Source organism: Colobus angolensis, unplaced genomic scaffold (assembly GCF_000951035.1).
Source record: "Colobus angolensis palliatus isolate OR3802 unplaced genomic scaffold, Cang.pa_1.0 Scaffold72, whole genome shotgun sequence".
In the NCBI taxonomy this organism is placed as follows: Eukaryota; Metazoa; Chordata; class Mammalia; order Primates; family Cercopithecidae; genus Colobus; species Colobus angolensis.
This window is the reverse complement of record NW_012120932.1, coordinates 6,944,585-6,960,126: the sequence shown is the minus strand read 5'-3', so window position 1 is coordinate 6,960,126 and position 15,542 is coordinate 6,944,585. Positions and strand designations below refer to the sequence as shown.

At 45.1% G+C, this 15,542-nt stretch overlaps 1 protein-coding gene across 2 annotated transcripts in view; it reads left to right on the top strand.

Annotated features, from left to right (window-relative positions):
- The window catches only part of LOC105501523 (chromosome unknown open reading frame, human C9orf3), a 355,937-nt gene that overhangs the window by 68,394 nt on the left and 272,001 nt on the right, over positions 1-15,542 (top strand). For both annotated transcript variants that reach the window (XM_011927517.1, XM_011927518.1), the window contains exon 5: positions 1,359-1,604. In XM_011927517.1, the coding sequence (XP_011782907.1) occupies positions 1,359-1,604 (246 nt within the window). The remainder of the gene's footprint in view (positions 1-1,358; positions 1,605-15,542) is intronic.

The window sequence follows — 15,542 nt, the reverse complement described above, 5'->3', positions numbered from 1 at the left end:
AAAAAAATAGACCTACGTGTGGCATGGCAACATGCCTGTAGTCCTAGCTGCTCAGGAGGCTGAGGGGGGAGGATTGTTTGAGCCCAGGAGTTGGAGGCTGCAGTGAGCTATGACCCTGCCACTGCAGTCCAGCCTGGGCAACAGAGTGAAACCCTATGTTAAATAATAATAATAGTGATAGGCCGGGTGCGGTGACTTATGCCTGTAATCCCAGCTCTTTGGGAGGCCGAGGCGGGTGGATTAACTGAGGTCAGGAGTTTGAGACCAGCCTGGCCGACATGGAAAAACCCCGTCTCTACTAAAAATACAAAATTAGCCAGGCGTGGTGGTGGGTGCCTGTACTCCCAGCTACTCGGGAGGCTGAGTCAAGAGAATCGCTTGAGCCTGGGAGGTGGAAGTTGCAGTGAGCCGAGATCATGCCACTGCCCTCCAGTCTGGGAAACAGAGCTTGACTCCATCTAAAAAAAAAAGTAATAAAATAAAATAAATAATAATGATTAGAGGGGTTTTTCATTGTGTTTGAATAAAAGACATGTTAGCAGGTGAAAAAATGGAGTATTGTTGGATATAGGTTTGAGTAGATAAATTCTCTTGAGGCCTGTGAGTCAGGTTCTAGGAATTCTCTTTCAGTTCCGCCTTTGATGGAATAACTGGCAGTGGTCAGATGAAGCAGGCGGGGGTCTGATCTGCTTCCTTAAAAGGTTGGCTCAGTTAAATTTGTACTGAAAGTGGGTTGGGAAAAATACTGTATCAAAAGTGCCTCTGTGTTCCTTAATAACAGCTTTTGATGGGCTGTGTAAAGAACATCCAGATTACTATTCGGTAAAATGGTTTGTGTTCTTTTGAGGAGTTTGAGCCTGTAACTTTCATTGGGTTCATGGTTCTGCCTCAGTCCAAGTCTTTTCTTCTAGGTAATCCCAGAATTGGATCTTTAACTTGTGTGTACTGCTCCTTCCTTTCTGAGTTAGGAATTGTCTCTAATTTGAGATTGTTCATATGGTGATACTTGAAAACACCTAATCGAGGGCAGGAATGGTTTGTATTTTGGTGAGAAGTTTTACTGTTTTGAGTCTTAGAGGTCCCCCCCCAACAAAGTTAATTCTAAAACAAGATTTTAGTACTTTCACTTACCTTAGATTGAAGCTAGTCTGTTGATTCAAACGCATGAATAAGTTTTTATCCTGTAAATTTTCACTGCTGCACAGAGCCAGTCAAGCCAACAATTGAAATGAACAGTCTTTGCTTGTGAGTCTGTCTGAACCTCTGTCTCCTAAAAGTTGTCTACATCTGCAAGATTGCCTCACCTCCACAGCAAGAATAATAAACATGGTTTACCATTTATTTTGTGTTGTTCCCAGGCACGTTGGTGTTTGCAGTCACATGGAATACCCCTGCCGCTTCCAGAATGGTTCTGCCACCACCCAGGAGATCATTCCTCATCGTGTCTTTGCCCCTGTGTGCCTCACGGGTGCCTGCCAAGAGACCCTTGTGCAGCTGATCCCTCGTTGCCTCTCAGCAGCGCATTCTGTTCTGGGAACACACCCGTTCTCTCGGCTGGATGTTCTCATCGTCCCTGCCAACTTTCCAAGTCTGGGGATGGCCAGGTATGTTGTTCCATTGTGGCACTTGGGGTACGTACATTTTGGAACTTCTTTGACTATGTCTTGCTTTCCTTGAGCTCGGTCAGAGCTGTCATTTGATTAAATGGAAGGGCTATGGTTGCTCATGCTTGGACGTCTCATTGCTGCCTTGAGGAACAGTTTTAATGCAGACTCCCTCATGCATGAGCCTTTGAGTGTCATGGGCTCAGTTCAGACTGTGTTGAAAAGAAAAGGCTCATGTTGTTGCCGGGATTGAGAATGCATAGTGCCCCTGGGTGGTGAGTGTTGGGTCATGGCTGATCAGTGGCTGTTAGCTTGGATGATGACAGCGTAATGCTAATGAGCCCAAGGTTATAGCATCGGGCTCTGGGCACAGTAACATGACTTGGTCCCAAGGCCACAGGCTGCTCACCTAATCCTGACCAGCTGTCTTGTCCATTCTCACCACTGGGCACAAGGGCACCGACTTGAGAGCCCCTGTGTCAAATAGACTGTGGATGGATCAGTGTAAATCCATCCCTACTGCTAGAAAAACAGCTCAAAGCAGATGATTTACTGTAGGGGGCAGCAGGGGAGTCACGTGCTACTGTTTTTTAATATAATAAATGCACTTTTGCTATTGTGTCTTAGTTTAGTTCCCTGTATTTATTTAAGCTAAAATCTGTTCATTAATGCCATTGTTCAGTCATTAATGGGTGTCTGTGTTCCAGTGAGAAAAGATAGAGAGTGTGCTTGGTTATATTTCCATTTGAAAATCTTAATCATTAACAGTGAATATGCTTGACTGAGGATGGGAAAAATAAGCTCATCAAAACATGTGACTTCAAGTTTTTCCCTATTAGTCAAGGAAATTCCTGCTGCCAATTAATTCCCATGGTTTTGAGCAGCTGTCATGTGTGGTGTTTTCCCTGAAAACTGCACACATTCTTAGTAAAATCATGAGCAGAAAAGAACTGACCAGAACATTTGCTTTTGATCTTTACTACATATATGTACTTTCAAAAGACTGGCTGGCTCGCCTTAATCCTTGAGGAGGTCTGAGAAAATCATTTAGACTGATTTTTATCCTGTATTTATGAAGATAATGGGAATGCAGAAACTAGGATAATTATGTATATTTGGTTATGTGCATCATATAATTGTCTTGGATGTCTATATATAGAATTTGTCTTAACGGCGGTACGGGGCCTTCTTTTGTCCCTTTGAAGAGTCTGCTGGACTTAATTTAAGTAGCAGAAGTGTTGGTGAAGAAAGAGTTGTTTATTAAATGTTTCTTATTTGTACATGGGTTTGAGGGGCCCTATTTACTTGGGAGTTTTTAGCACTTTCTGAGAATTGCAGTTTTTAAGGCATGTTTGCTAGCAGTTCCCAGTTCTGGCCTGAGGGAACCAAAGGCAAAGTCTTTTTCGTGCACAGGATTCTGTTTTCTGCAGCTCCTTCCTGACATCAGTCTGCCAAAGCCAGAATGAGTTGACCTGCAGGCCATTCTATAGAGCTTCTCTTTTCAAGTTTGCATGCCCAAGCAGGTAGGCTGTGTATTTGCTGCTTTTTGCAATATTTAAAGTGATTTACACATGCTTAACTCTGTATTTTTAAAGTAGTAAGCGTAAATACCGTAAGGCCAAATGGTCCTGGGCACAAATGTTGAAAAATATGATGGTGATAATAACTGAGCAGCAACAAGACGCTTTTATGCTTAAAAGCAGGAGAACCGTACGTTCAAAATTTGTGGTGGGTTGTCAAATATCGTTTTTTCCCTTCCTTTTAGACTGTGGAAGTAAAGTCTGCCTGGGTCTAGTTGTTTTTCTGGACTTACTACCATTCCCTGGATGAGAGCTGTGGAAGGAGGGCTGTGGTGTCTTCCACTGCCAGCTGGGGTGGGGAAGGGGAGTGCTCTGTTTTTCCAAACTCTGACTTCAGTTGATTCCACTTGCCTGGCTTGACTCTGTCGGGATCCCAACACCTTGGGCCACATGCGGCTGAGTGGGGTTTATGACTCAGCTGGCTACTGGGGCCCTGCTGCTTTATTTATGGTCGAGGCTTTGCTTGAGGCTTTATAAAGCAAAGCTAAAACAAAAACGATGGTTTTGTAAGTCAGCTTCGTACCCTAAACAGGAATAGAGAAACTTCAAGGCTAGGAGGAGTCATCCAAAAAGACCTCCATAGTGAAACTTGCCATGGTCCTCTTAGATATAATACGCCAAGAGATCAAAGGACTTCTTGGTAAATTAAATGGCTCCTTCCTGAGTCCATATTTTATAAACATGTAGGCAAGATGATAAATTCCATGCCTCACGACTTCTTTAGTGATCGGGTCTTAACTCTAGTGAACGGCTGGTTTTATGCCATTCCTGTGTGTTCTTTTCTTTTTTTGGCAAATGATGTTAAACGTTCCCCCCTGAACTAAAATGGGAACATTGTTACTGATCATGTCAAGGAGTTTCTGAGCATTTTGGGTGATATTCATGATGATTTCACTATTTTAAATATTGCATATCATGGTTTTCATGAATAAGCTGAAAGTTCTCCTCTTTGATTCTGTTTTTGAGCTTGATTCTGGTATTTCAGTGAAGTGGGGAAGAAACACATTTATAAAACTTGGATGTATGATGATGACAAATCAGTTTATAAGAAGGTAAATAATACACAAGTAATATTTTAGAATTTTGAATGCTTTTCAAACATGGCAGTAACTAGAACGTTGATCAGTACTGCTCTTCATGATGTTTGTCACCTTTTAACGTAACAGGAGCCATTACTAACCGACCCCCTCCCCTGCCCCAGTCCTGTTCCGAATCACTGTTCCAGGGGAGAGGGGCTTTCCTTCTCTGCTGAGAAAAACCGCTGGTTTGCCTTTCAGATGCTTTCCTCAGCGGGTGTGTGTGGCTTTCAGTTCTTGTTCCGTTGTGTTTTTGCCTTCCGTGAAGACTGAATCTGCCATATCAGGAACCGTAAAGTGTACGTTCCTTGACTTGACTACTATGATGTCTGTATGAAGATATGCAAGCGTTTAAAATGCATCTCTGAAGTACACGCAGCTCTCTTCCTGTTGGTTTAATTAATATTCTACCATTTTCGTTGTCCTCGTGTGTTCTCAGAGTCTCTGCTGGGGATGGACTGGCAAGTGTAATATCTTAATGTTGAGAAATACATGAAAGGAGCTCATCATCACACTTACACTCTCTGTTATAACAGCAGTAACATTAATGGAATCATATTCTAGAACCAGGCTTATGACAGTTGCTTAAAATGAACACCTTAATCTTACCTCTGTATGTGTGTGTAATAAATGCTTTGCTTCACATTTGTCTTTCAGCAGTTCACAATTACATGTCATGGGCATAATTAGGTTGGCAGAACTACCTTGCTGACATCCAAATATGTTCTTTTTTTCCCTTGTATTTGAATTTCAAGAATCTCTTGCAACTTATTTCAGAGTGGTTTTCCGTGACGAACACTGAAGTTAAAAGCCACGTGTTCTGTAGTTCTGCGTCATGGCTCCGCTGTTCACATGCATCTTCACCCTTCATCCCACTGGGAAAATTGAGGGGGAAAAATGACTCTCGTGTGGCCGATGACAGGTGACAGATTCTTTGACCTTTTCCCCACTCGTTCTTGTTCTTGTCCCCACCAGACAGTCTGGATCATTTGGTTCTTGTTTATTTATTCTTACAATAAATATTTATCAAGTGTATACTGTGTGCCAGATAGTACTTACGATGCAAAGCCTACAAGGGTGAACGAGATTGAGGAGGTCTCTGTCCTTATGAAATGGACATTCTAGTCGGGAGAAAATTAGTGTGCGTGAAACAAGTAATTAAGACGTATGCTATGAAGAAAATAAAATCAAGTAAGTGTCACCGTGGGAGAATCAATAGCATCGTTAGGGTGAGAGGGAAAAGCTTCCTTAAAGAGTGACATGCAGGCTAAGACTGAAGAATATAAAGGACTCAGCTTTGTGACCATCTGGTGGAAAAGCGCTCCAGTCCACAGGCCTCAGGGTGGGAGGCTCTCGTGGGTTGGAGGAGTAGAGTGAAGGCCAGGATGGTGGCAGGTCAGTGAGGTCTCAGAATGGCCTTCCTTAGCCCCGTCCTTAGTCAGCTTGGGTGCCAGGAGCAAGTGAGCCACTAGGAAATGGCAAGATTGAGTCAGGTCCAGCATTCTAGGCAGACAGGGGTTATGGGAAGAGAGCAGATCTTTTTTTTTTTTTTTTTTCTTGGGACCACAGATACCCATACCATCTCCCGACTGGCTGGTGAGAACCCGGCTGGCATAGCAGCTGCTGTTCTTGAGCGGAATGCCCCACGGCCAAAGCTGTCAGGACACCTGGCGTCCAGACTGGCAACGGTCCCTTTGTAGAGAAGGGAGGAGTCCTGGATACCACGTTTTCTTCCCCTGGCAGCGGCTGATTCATTCTTTGTGAGGTTTTTAGATGTCATTGGTCACAGAGAGGGAAGCTGTGTCTGTATATCTGCTCATCCTAGTTTTAAAGGTTTTTTGAATGAAAATAGGATTGACAATTAAAGACCATAGAGAAAATTATCAATTATTAAAATCTTCACAGTATGCTTCACTCTAAGGAAAAACTATAAAGCTGCCTCTTACACAGGCTTATTCTTACAAGATCTGATTGTGCAACAAAAGACTTCTGAATGCTTATGCTGGTTCCTGACTATTGCATGCACAATTTTCTTAAGTACCTCAATTTGCAAATAAACGGTATGCACGTACATGCCCAAGAATGAATGTAACCAGCTTTTTCCTCCACTCCCGCCTCCCGGGTTAGACAGGGTGTTGTCCTGTTTATTCTTATCTCCCAGCCAATGTGTAATAGAATAAGCAAAACATAACATGCTGGTACAAAGGGCCTGTTGTTTTCAGCTTTCTAATTGTGCTCCTTTCTGCTGGGGAAGGAAGCAGTCGTAAATTTCTGTCATTATCTTAAGTAGCAAGGTTCCACAGCTTTGAGGGATTTTCTTCACTTGTTCTTTGTTGGCTTTACTTGAATTTTTGATCCTTCAAACCGAAACCACCATACTTTTAAACAATCCTTCTTTAGATTTCAGGGGATGTGACCCCCTGATTTCAAGGCAAGATGCAGCCAGAGTGATTTTTTGCCTCAGGAATCAGACTGTGAGCCTTAAATTAGTATGCCTTTCAGTTCACCATGGCTGCCAACTTCTCGACTTTCTCTGATGTGCTGCATAGTTTTGTTTTGTGCGTGGGTTTTGTTACTTGTTATTGTTGTCGTTTCTTTCTCAGATTTTAATAAATTCTCAATATTCTTTCTGCATGGATTGTTTTTTAAAAAGATGTTGAATGGGCATTTCTTTTCCCTGTTTTGCAGTATAACTCTTCTCTGCTTTTTTGAACAGGTGGGTGTGAATGATAGAAAGCAGCTCATACCATCCTTTTTTTCTGCAAAATTTTAATCCTTTGTTTACTGGCAACCCTGCCGTTGCTGTAGAGATGAACAAGCAGAATGAGCTGTGAACTGTGAGGCACATGCAAGGTGATTTATGCCCATGTGTGCTTCCCCTTTGTTGCTTTCTTTGTGTTCACTTTCTCCATTTTCTCTTTTATTTCAATTTTCCTTCTTGAGAAACTTATTTGACTTTATTTGCATCCTATGTTATAGGTGGGGCCTTTCCCCTTCTACTGTGTTCTGGTTCTTTCATTTTTGTGTTCCTGAACTAGTAACTGGTCATAGTATTCCATAGTATTGTGTTCCTGAACTAGTAACTGGTATTCATGAAGGGATGTTCTTCTGGGACTCTTGGCTGGGATGATTTTGTTTTGTCTTGACAAGACCAGCTTGTACTAGGCAAGGTAGGTAGTGAGAATGTGTGCGTATGTTCCGTTTTTTACAGAGCGGGTAGAAGAGGATATATAATGCCCCGAAGTCACTTAGAAGCGGGAAGTCAGGGAGAAAGTAAAATGGCCTCATTTTGTGATGATTCTCCGAGTCTGGTGGTCCAGACTTAGGCCAGGCCGATCTGTAACTGTGTCTAAGGCAGCGAGTGCTTGGTTTGGGGTCTCCACACAGAAACCTTGCTGTCCCTGTGAGTGAAGATATCGTTGAAGGTCAGCATGCACTGTGGGCTGGCTTTGAGGCAGCCATAGAATCTGGATACCAGGCAAATTCCTGATCACATGAGTTTTGGGGGGGCCAGGCTCTCTCTCTTCTGTTGGAGCAACAGGCAGAGTGAACTCACAGCTTTTGGGTTAACTAGAATCTTCTTTTTGCCATTAAACAGCTGTGTTGCTTGTCAGATCGAGAAGTAGCATCTTATCATCATTATGCCGTGATTCTTCACCCTCTGAAAGATTATGCTTAAGTGTTTGGTTTTCTTTGAACTGTTCTCCCCACACAAAGACTGCCAGTCCTGCCTTCAGAGAACACTGCTGGGGCCGTCCTTCAAGAGCAATTGTCAGGCCTTTGAAAGGGCTTCCTGAAGCAGCCATTCCTCTACCTGCGTTCGTAATCTCTCTATTGATGTCATCCTAGGTTCCTAATGTCTTCCAGCCCTGGAGCCTGAGACGACCAGTCGGCACTACCTTGCCATTTTTCCATTACAAAGAAAAGGCTTTTTCTCCGCCTTCCCACTTATTTCTCTGCTGAAGCATCATGACTGAATAGAACATACACTCCCTGGGTGAAAAAGAACAATGGAGTTCAGTGCACATAGTTGCCTACCTTGGGATATTCCCAGTCTTGCCAGCTCTTTCTCCTTAGGCCAGTACCCAGAGTGAGCAAATACTGCCAGCTTCTGTACTGCTGATGCATGCATGTGGGCATGGAGCTATGCAAGTCTTTCTTTTAAGGGTAGATTTCTTTTAGGGAAAACACCAACTCTGGAAGGTCCTCAGGCGAAGTACAATGTGTGAACAGCTCTGCCATAGGGAATATTGCCAAGATGCAGCCGGAGCCCACCTCTGCACTATAGAGGCCTGTTTGCATAAAGTGGGTGAGAAATTGCCTTGTTTCTACATTTCACCCCTAATAAGTAATTGGAAGAGTGTCTCGGCCACCTTTTTTTTTTTTCTTTTTTCTTTCTTTTTTGAGACAGAGTCTCACTCTGTTGCCCAAGCTGGAGTGCAGGGGTGCGATCTCGGCTCACTGCAACCTCTGCCTCCCAGGTTTAGGCAGTTCTCCTGCTTCAGCCTCCCGAGTAGCAGGGACTACAGGCACGCACCGCTTCGCGTGGCTAATTTTTTGTATTTTAGTAGAGACAGGGTTTCACCGTGTTGCCCAGGCCGGTCACGAACTCCTGAGCGTAGGCAGTCCACCCGCCTCAGCCTCCCCAAGAGCTGGGATTACAGGCGCAAGCCGCTGCACCCAGCACTTTTCTTTAAGAGAAGTGTTAACTTGATTATATTAAAAGGCCACAGATGTGAGGGGGATGCGCCCTTCAAAAATGGATTACTTTTTTTAAAAAAATTGAATACTAAGTGGGAGTTGAGGTACATTGCACAAATCTGCCCTGATTTAACCCCAGAGTGGAGCTCAGAGTAGAACATGTTATATTGCATGGTTAACTAACCAAGCTATTTATAGAGGTGACTCCTCGGAAAGTCTAGACATTGTTCCCAGAAGACGGAATGCCAAATCTGCAGTCATTGAACAAACCAAATCTGCTCCTACCTTCCCAACTAGCTTGCTAAGAATAATCACCTCCCTGTTTCTCACCATAAAATGGAAGTCTTGGAACTTTATTCTAAGAAAGTGTGGATGATAGTTGGGTTCCCCAGCCAAGACTTGGGGTAGGTAAGGAGGAGGGGGTGCTCCTGTGAGCCTGGTACTACCCTACCCACCCTTGGCCTCTGCTCCTTGGAGCCCACCTTGCTAAGTTGCTGGAAACCGTGGTTGGCAGGTCCTAGTTTTTGAGTAGGTCTCCTCTAAGAGGACATCCTGAGGACCTCAGGATGGTGCTTTTCTTTGGGGATGAGCCAGCTGCAGTTTTTGCTTTTTTCCGGAGATGTGCAGTCGTAGAACCTCCTGTTGGAAGCTGGTAGTTGGAAAGGGGTGGATGGACAAAGCCAAGGACTCACTCGATAAACACGTATCAACGGAGAGGTCTGATGAATGCTAATGATGCTGTGGCCGCGAGGAAGCATAGACCTTTAGCCTGAATCTACACTGGGAGTTTCTAAAGTTGATTTCAAGGAAGACTAGTTTTGTGGAATGTTAATAATGTGGGAAAAGGAACTGTAGGTTAATTAGTTTAGGAAATAAATGGATTAAACAAACTTAAAAGAGATTCTTTACTGGAGGGCTTCTAAGAAAGCCTTTAATATTCTTATGATCCTGATTTAGTATCCTGGTATATCTGTGCATCTTGAAGACAGAGACAGGATAGGCAGTATTCCCCCAACTGTTGTGCCAAGGGACCCCTTTTTACAGTGAGCATTTCGTGGAACCACTGTGGTTTCAAAACAAACCCACCTCCTCAAAACCACTGTGGTTTCAAAACAAACCCACCTCCTCAAAACATACTTTGGAAAATGATTCTATTCAGAAATACCCGGGAGTCCCTGATACAGCTGGAGATAGAATTCACCTTTCATTCTGTCAGTGTGAGTGAGGACCTGACCTGCAGGCATCAGGCCCTGGGCAAGGGCTTTGCTTTATAGCAGTGAGGAAGCACAGGTCCTGCCCTCTCGGGACTCACAGTTTGGTGCCAGAGGCTCCCCTGCTTTTCTGTTTATAGACGTCTTTTTGAGCAATTACCCAATTCATATATCTTTATTTATTTATTTATAAGTTGTATGCATTCAGTACAATGTTAATATATTAGGTACACTACAAAACACATACACAAAATAGAAAATGTGAAAGGATGAGAAAAAAAATTATGAAAAGTAAATTCTATCACTTTCCCCCTCATCCCAAAGAATTAGCACGTGCCCTGGGATCCCTTCTGCTGCCTGGGCCCTACCCTGGAGACTCTGGCTCAGTGAATTGAGCCGCAGTCTTGGAATCTGGAAGGCTAACAGGTCCTCCCAGCTGATTCTGCTGCAGGTGTTGGAGAGCAGTGTGTGTTGCGTGGGGACTGTGTGCACAGGTATCACCCGGACAGCTTGCACTGGCTCCAGACCTTGCCATCATGTCACAAGTGAGAAGGTCAGAAAGAGGCTGGAGCGTGCCGGTGCGTGGGTGAGAAAGCTCCCTGGTGATGCTTCCTGCCTGTCTGTTGCTCAGAAGGAGGCTGTGCTTCCTAGGAACTGCATCCAGTCACAGGCGGGGACTTTGGGCAAGTCACTGGGCCTCCCTGGCCTAATTTTCTTCTCTGGAAAAGTAAGGGGGTGATTTAGAATAACCTGCAGAATGTCTTAGGGCCCCTACATTTGATTTAACTGAGGCTTTTTTTTTTTTTTGAGACAGAGTCTCACTCTGTCACCCAGGCTGTAGTGCAGTGGCGCGGTCTCGGATCATTGCATACTCTACCTCCCGGGTTCCGGCGATTCTCCTGCCTCAGCCTCCTGAGTAGATGAGATTACAGGTGCACGCCACCACACCCGGCTAATTTTTGTATTTTTAGTAGAGATGAGATTTCACCATGTTGGCCAGGCTGGTCTTGAACTTCTCACCTCAAGTGATCCACCTGCCTCAGCCTCCCAAAGTGCTGGGATTACAGGCGTGAGCCTCTGCGGCCGGCCTTTAATCAGATTTTTTATTTGAACAGGGTTGGGGGTGATTCAGTTTCCTTCAGCAATTTAAAATACATGTATATTTTCTTTTTGATGTAAGAGCTAGTTAGATCATGAGGCTTGGATTTTCTTGGACTCAGTGGACACCTAGGCAGTAGTAGGTGTTTAAATTTTAGGCCCCAAGCAAAAGTTTCTAAGGGGGCCTCTTTTACCCTTGTTAATTGCAAAATAAACAGATCTCAAGGGCAGGGGCCCCTTTTCATGATAACTGCCTCTGTGTTGTGCACCATCAGTGAAAAGCGTCATTTCAAATACTCCATCAGGAGTGGCTTCCGTCACTGAAGGCCTCCTTCCTTCAGCCCAGCAATTTACCACTCAGACCCCCTCCTTTGGCCCCTCAGCGTCAGTGCCTAACCTGCCCCCCAACCCGTCACGTCTTTAGCTTCCAGATATCTCCATTTGCAAGCTAATAAGTTGCACATACATATGTTTGAACAGTTGTCAGGCTTGTCTGCTGCTCAAACTGTGCTTTAGTTTAAAACAACAGAGAACTCAGAGGGGGGAATGGATGAAGACATTTCAGATGTGCCTGCAGGTGGTGGTGTTCTGACCTTGACAGTCAGTTTTCAATGACTTGTCAAGTGCCAATGTGTGCTTCTGGGCACCCCCACCTGGAAGATATTATGTCCCCTCGGCTTTGTGTGCCCCAGCAGGCAGGCATGAGGTCCTTGGATTTTGTTTTCATTGATGGAAGGTTAATGCATGCATGGCAGAACTTTACTGAGAGGGCCCCAGCTACAAACCCTGTTTTCATTTAATTCTGATCTCTCTTCTCCCTTGGCCTTTCCCTCCCTGCCCCCAGACCTCTTCCCTCTGGACTCTCCACTCCCCATCAGCCCTCCCTTCTCTACCACAGCTGCCCCCACCACCACTTCTTTGGCTTCAAACCATTTCTCCTGGCTTTGATATCTCCTTGCAGAGCTGTAAGCAATCAGGAGATTATGGGTCCCAGAGCTCAGCAGGGTGCACTGCCTGATAGGGGGCTCGGCCCCAGTCTCCAGGCCACTGCACAAAATTGCACCCAGAAAGCCTGCCCAGGCCCCTGTGCCTGTCCCGGTAACCACTCGGGTGCAGCCCTCAGAGGCGGCATCTCCTCAGCTTAAGTGTTGTCTGGGGAGAACTTCCTAGGATTATTCTAACCTTTCCAGTGGTCCAGGTTCATCTGTCTGAATTTTACCTGTTTAAACTTGGAGTGTCTCCCATGCCCTCAAAGGCCGCACATGCTTGTGCTGGAAGTTGGGGTGAGGAGAATAAATGGACAGATGAAAGGAACCTACTGGATTCATCCTCCTGCCTACCAGCACTTTGATAGTTTCAAGTTATTTGAGGGTACAGTTGATGGTCCTTTATCCAGGGAACACTTCTTCAGCTTCCTTGTCCAAGGCTCCTGCATGTTCAGGGAGACCTGCACTGTGTTTCTAAAGGTAGAGATGAGGGAAAGGGTGCTCGTTCTCAGGACCACGTGCACATCTTCTCGCTCTGTAATACTTCCTTAACCTTGAGAAGAAGTAGGCCCAGAACTAGATCTTACTTCTCTGATGGATAATACCACCAGCAATGGGCTCCACCGTTCGGTGGGCTCGTGGGGACGTATGAAGGAGAGGGTCCCTGCCTGGCCCCTTAGATATCTTGCTGAGATCTCACTTAGAATCTAAGAGGAAGACCAGTGCTTGCCAACCTGTCCTTCCAGAATCCGGAGGTCTTCCCGAGGCCATAGAAGTGCATCACACTGTCTCGCTCCAAGGACTCAAACCACTTTCTCTTTATACCCCCTGCCTGAGGGGCACCTCTGTAAGGGAATCTTATGACTTACCTTTGGCACAAGTCCTACCCTGGGATTTCCCAGTTAGAATGCTGAGTAGAGGAGGCTGAGAAATAAATGTGTGATATGAGAGTGACTGGACCATGTTTCCGACCACTGGGAGGAGCCTGCTGTCAGAGAATGTAGGAGAAGCAGAATAAGGGAGAGAAATGGCATTCGCTCTGTGCCCCTGCCCTTCCTATGGATCCCTCAGCCTTCAAATAAGGACTTTATTTGGTCAAAGCTGGTTGAGTTGAGTTTCTGTTGTTTACACCCACAGCCCTGAATAATTTACAAAGGGACACTTCTCTTTTGCTTTTTACAAGCAAAAGCCTCAGTTAGACCTTAGGATTGGGAAGGGGAGTCAGTGGTGTGGACCTAAAAGGAAGAAGCTAAAGCACCAAATATAATTTAAAACATTTTATTGAGCCAAAGTGAAGATGGCTGCCTGGACAGCTCAGACCCAAGGAACCTTGGATATGAACTCCCTTCTGCCTTTGTTACAAGCAGGTTTTTAGAGGCAAAAAAGGGGACAAGGAGTGGGCTGTACAAAGTGGTTTGTTAGGAATTTTCGTGGGTTTTAGAAATAACATTGATTAGTGATTGGCTGTATGTTGTTAAGCTATAGGGGTGGGTTGTAGAGTCTGCTGTGGCGTCGTTAGGTGGATTTATAGCTATCGTAACTCACCTTCTTCAGATTAAAGATCTTGGTTGCTTTGAGTAAACCAGACAGTGTCTGGACTGATGAAGGTCCACCTCTGGCCTTCAGATTCTTTAATGATGATATCACCTGACTTTATAGCTTTCGGGATGTCCTCAGATAATGTCTCCTCTCACAAACAAGCTCCAGGTCCTTCCACAGCCCTGCTATCATAGGCTCCCTGCAACTTCCTTCCAGACTAGCCCTTTCCTCCCCCTCACCAGCCTGTGCTAAGACCTGGAATCCTTGCTCCTCAGAGCGGCCTCTCTGCTCTGCCCCTCCCATTTTCCACCCACCAGGAAGGGCAAGCTGTGCTTTCTGCTTCCCTGAGGAGTTTCTCCTGCGGGTGATGAGTCCCAGCAGGTGCTGACAGTCGATCAGGGCCCGGGCTTCTATAGCTCTTGGCCTCTGAAGCACAGGGCAGGTGGATCCTAGTGGTGAGTTGTTTGCTTGAGCTGAGCTGCAGAAATGGGCTGGAGCACGAGCACGGGCAAGCCCCAGACAACCCAGAACATTTCATGTTCTGCTCCCCACAGGATGGAATGTGAGATTGATGCTCAAGGGACCTCTTCCCTGGCTGTGTCCAAGCTCTTGACCGCCACAAGAAGGAATTCAAGGACAAGTGGGAAGATCAACTACACACTCAGGAAAAGGGAGTTGGGTGTACTGAAGAGAGTAGTCCTGTGCAAGGGAGGTTGGGGTTTCCGTAACCAAGGGGTAGAATATCCAGCTGAGCTGGATTGTTGAAATTATGTAGCAAGGTAGTCTGTTGGTAAATCTTTCAAACTTGCAGTTTAATCCTGAATTGTTAATATAAGAACAACAGGTGTGGTTTATTACCACAGAAACCCCTCCAATTGGTTCCTGCTCTGGCCCTGTTGGGAACTCATATGATGGCTTAATAATGAGCGCAAATCCTGGCAAATATTGCCATACTCCGGAAAGTTCTGAGTTGCTTCTTCATTTGTGGCAGTCCCGCCTTTTAGACGGCCGCCTTTCACTCTGTGGAGAAGGTCTGGTTTCCTGGGCTTAGGATGTACCCCAGGTATTTAATTTTTGGTTTTAGAAATCTGGGCCTTGGATGGAGAGACCTGATACCCAAAGAGGGAGGTTAGGACTTCCCCGAGTGGCATTCTTCTCTGAGTCCTCTTTAGTGGGGCTGCATACAAGGATGTCATCCACATATTGGAGAATGACTCCCCATTTCTAGCTCTAGCTCCCTTTATTCTTGTGCCAAGGCATTTCTGAACAAGTGAGGGCCATCCCTGAAGCCCTGAGGCAGTACTGTCCAGGTGTGCTGCTGGGTAATATTCGTTCCAGGATTAGTCCTCTCAAGAGCAAACAAATACTGAGAGTCAGAACGCAAAGGGATACAAAAGAAAGCATCCTTAAGATATAATACCGTGAACCAGTTGGTCTCCCGGTATTCGGGTAAGTATGGCGTAAGGATTTGGCACTGTTGGACATAAAGGAATTACAGCCTCATTAATGGCTCTCGAATCTTGAATTAGACGATATTCTCTGTTTGGTTTTTGGGTAGGGAGGACCAGGAGTATTACAAGGAGACTGACATGGAATCAGGAAGCCATATTTTAAAAACTTGTCAATTAGAGGTTGGAGTCCTTGCCTGGCTTTTGGTTTGAGAGGATATTGATGCTTGTGTGGGAAATTATTTTTGTCTTTTAAAGAGGTCATCACTGGCTGAGCATAAATTGCTTTGCCAGGGATT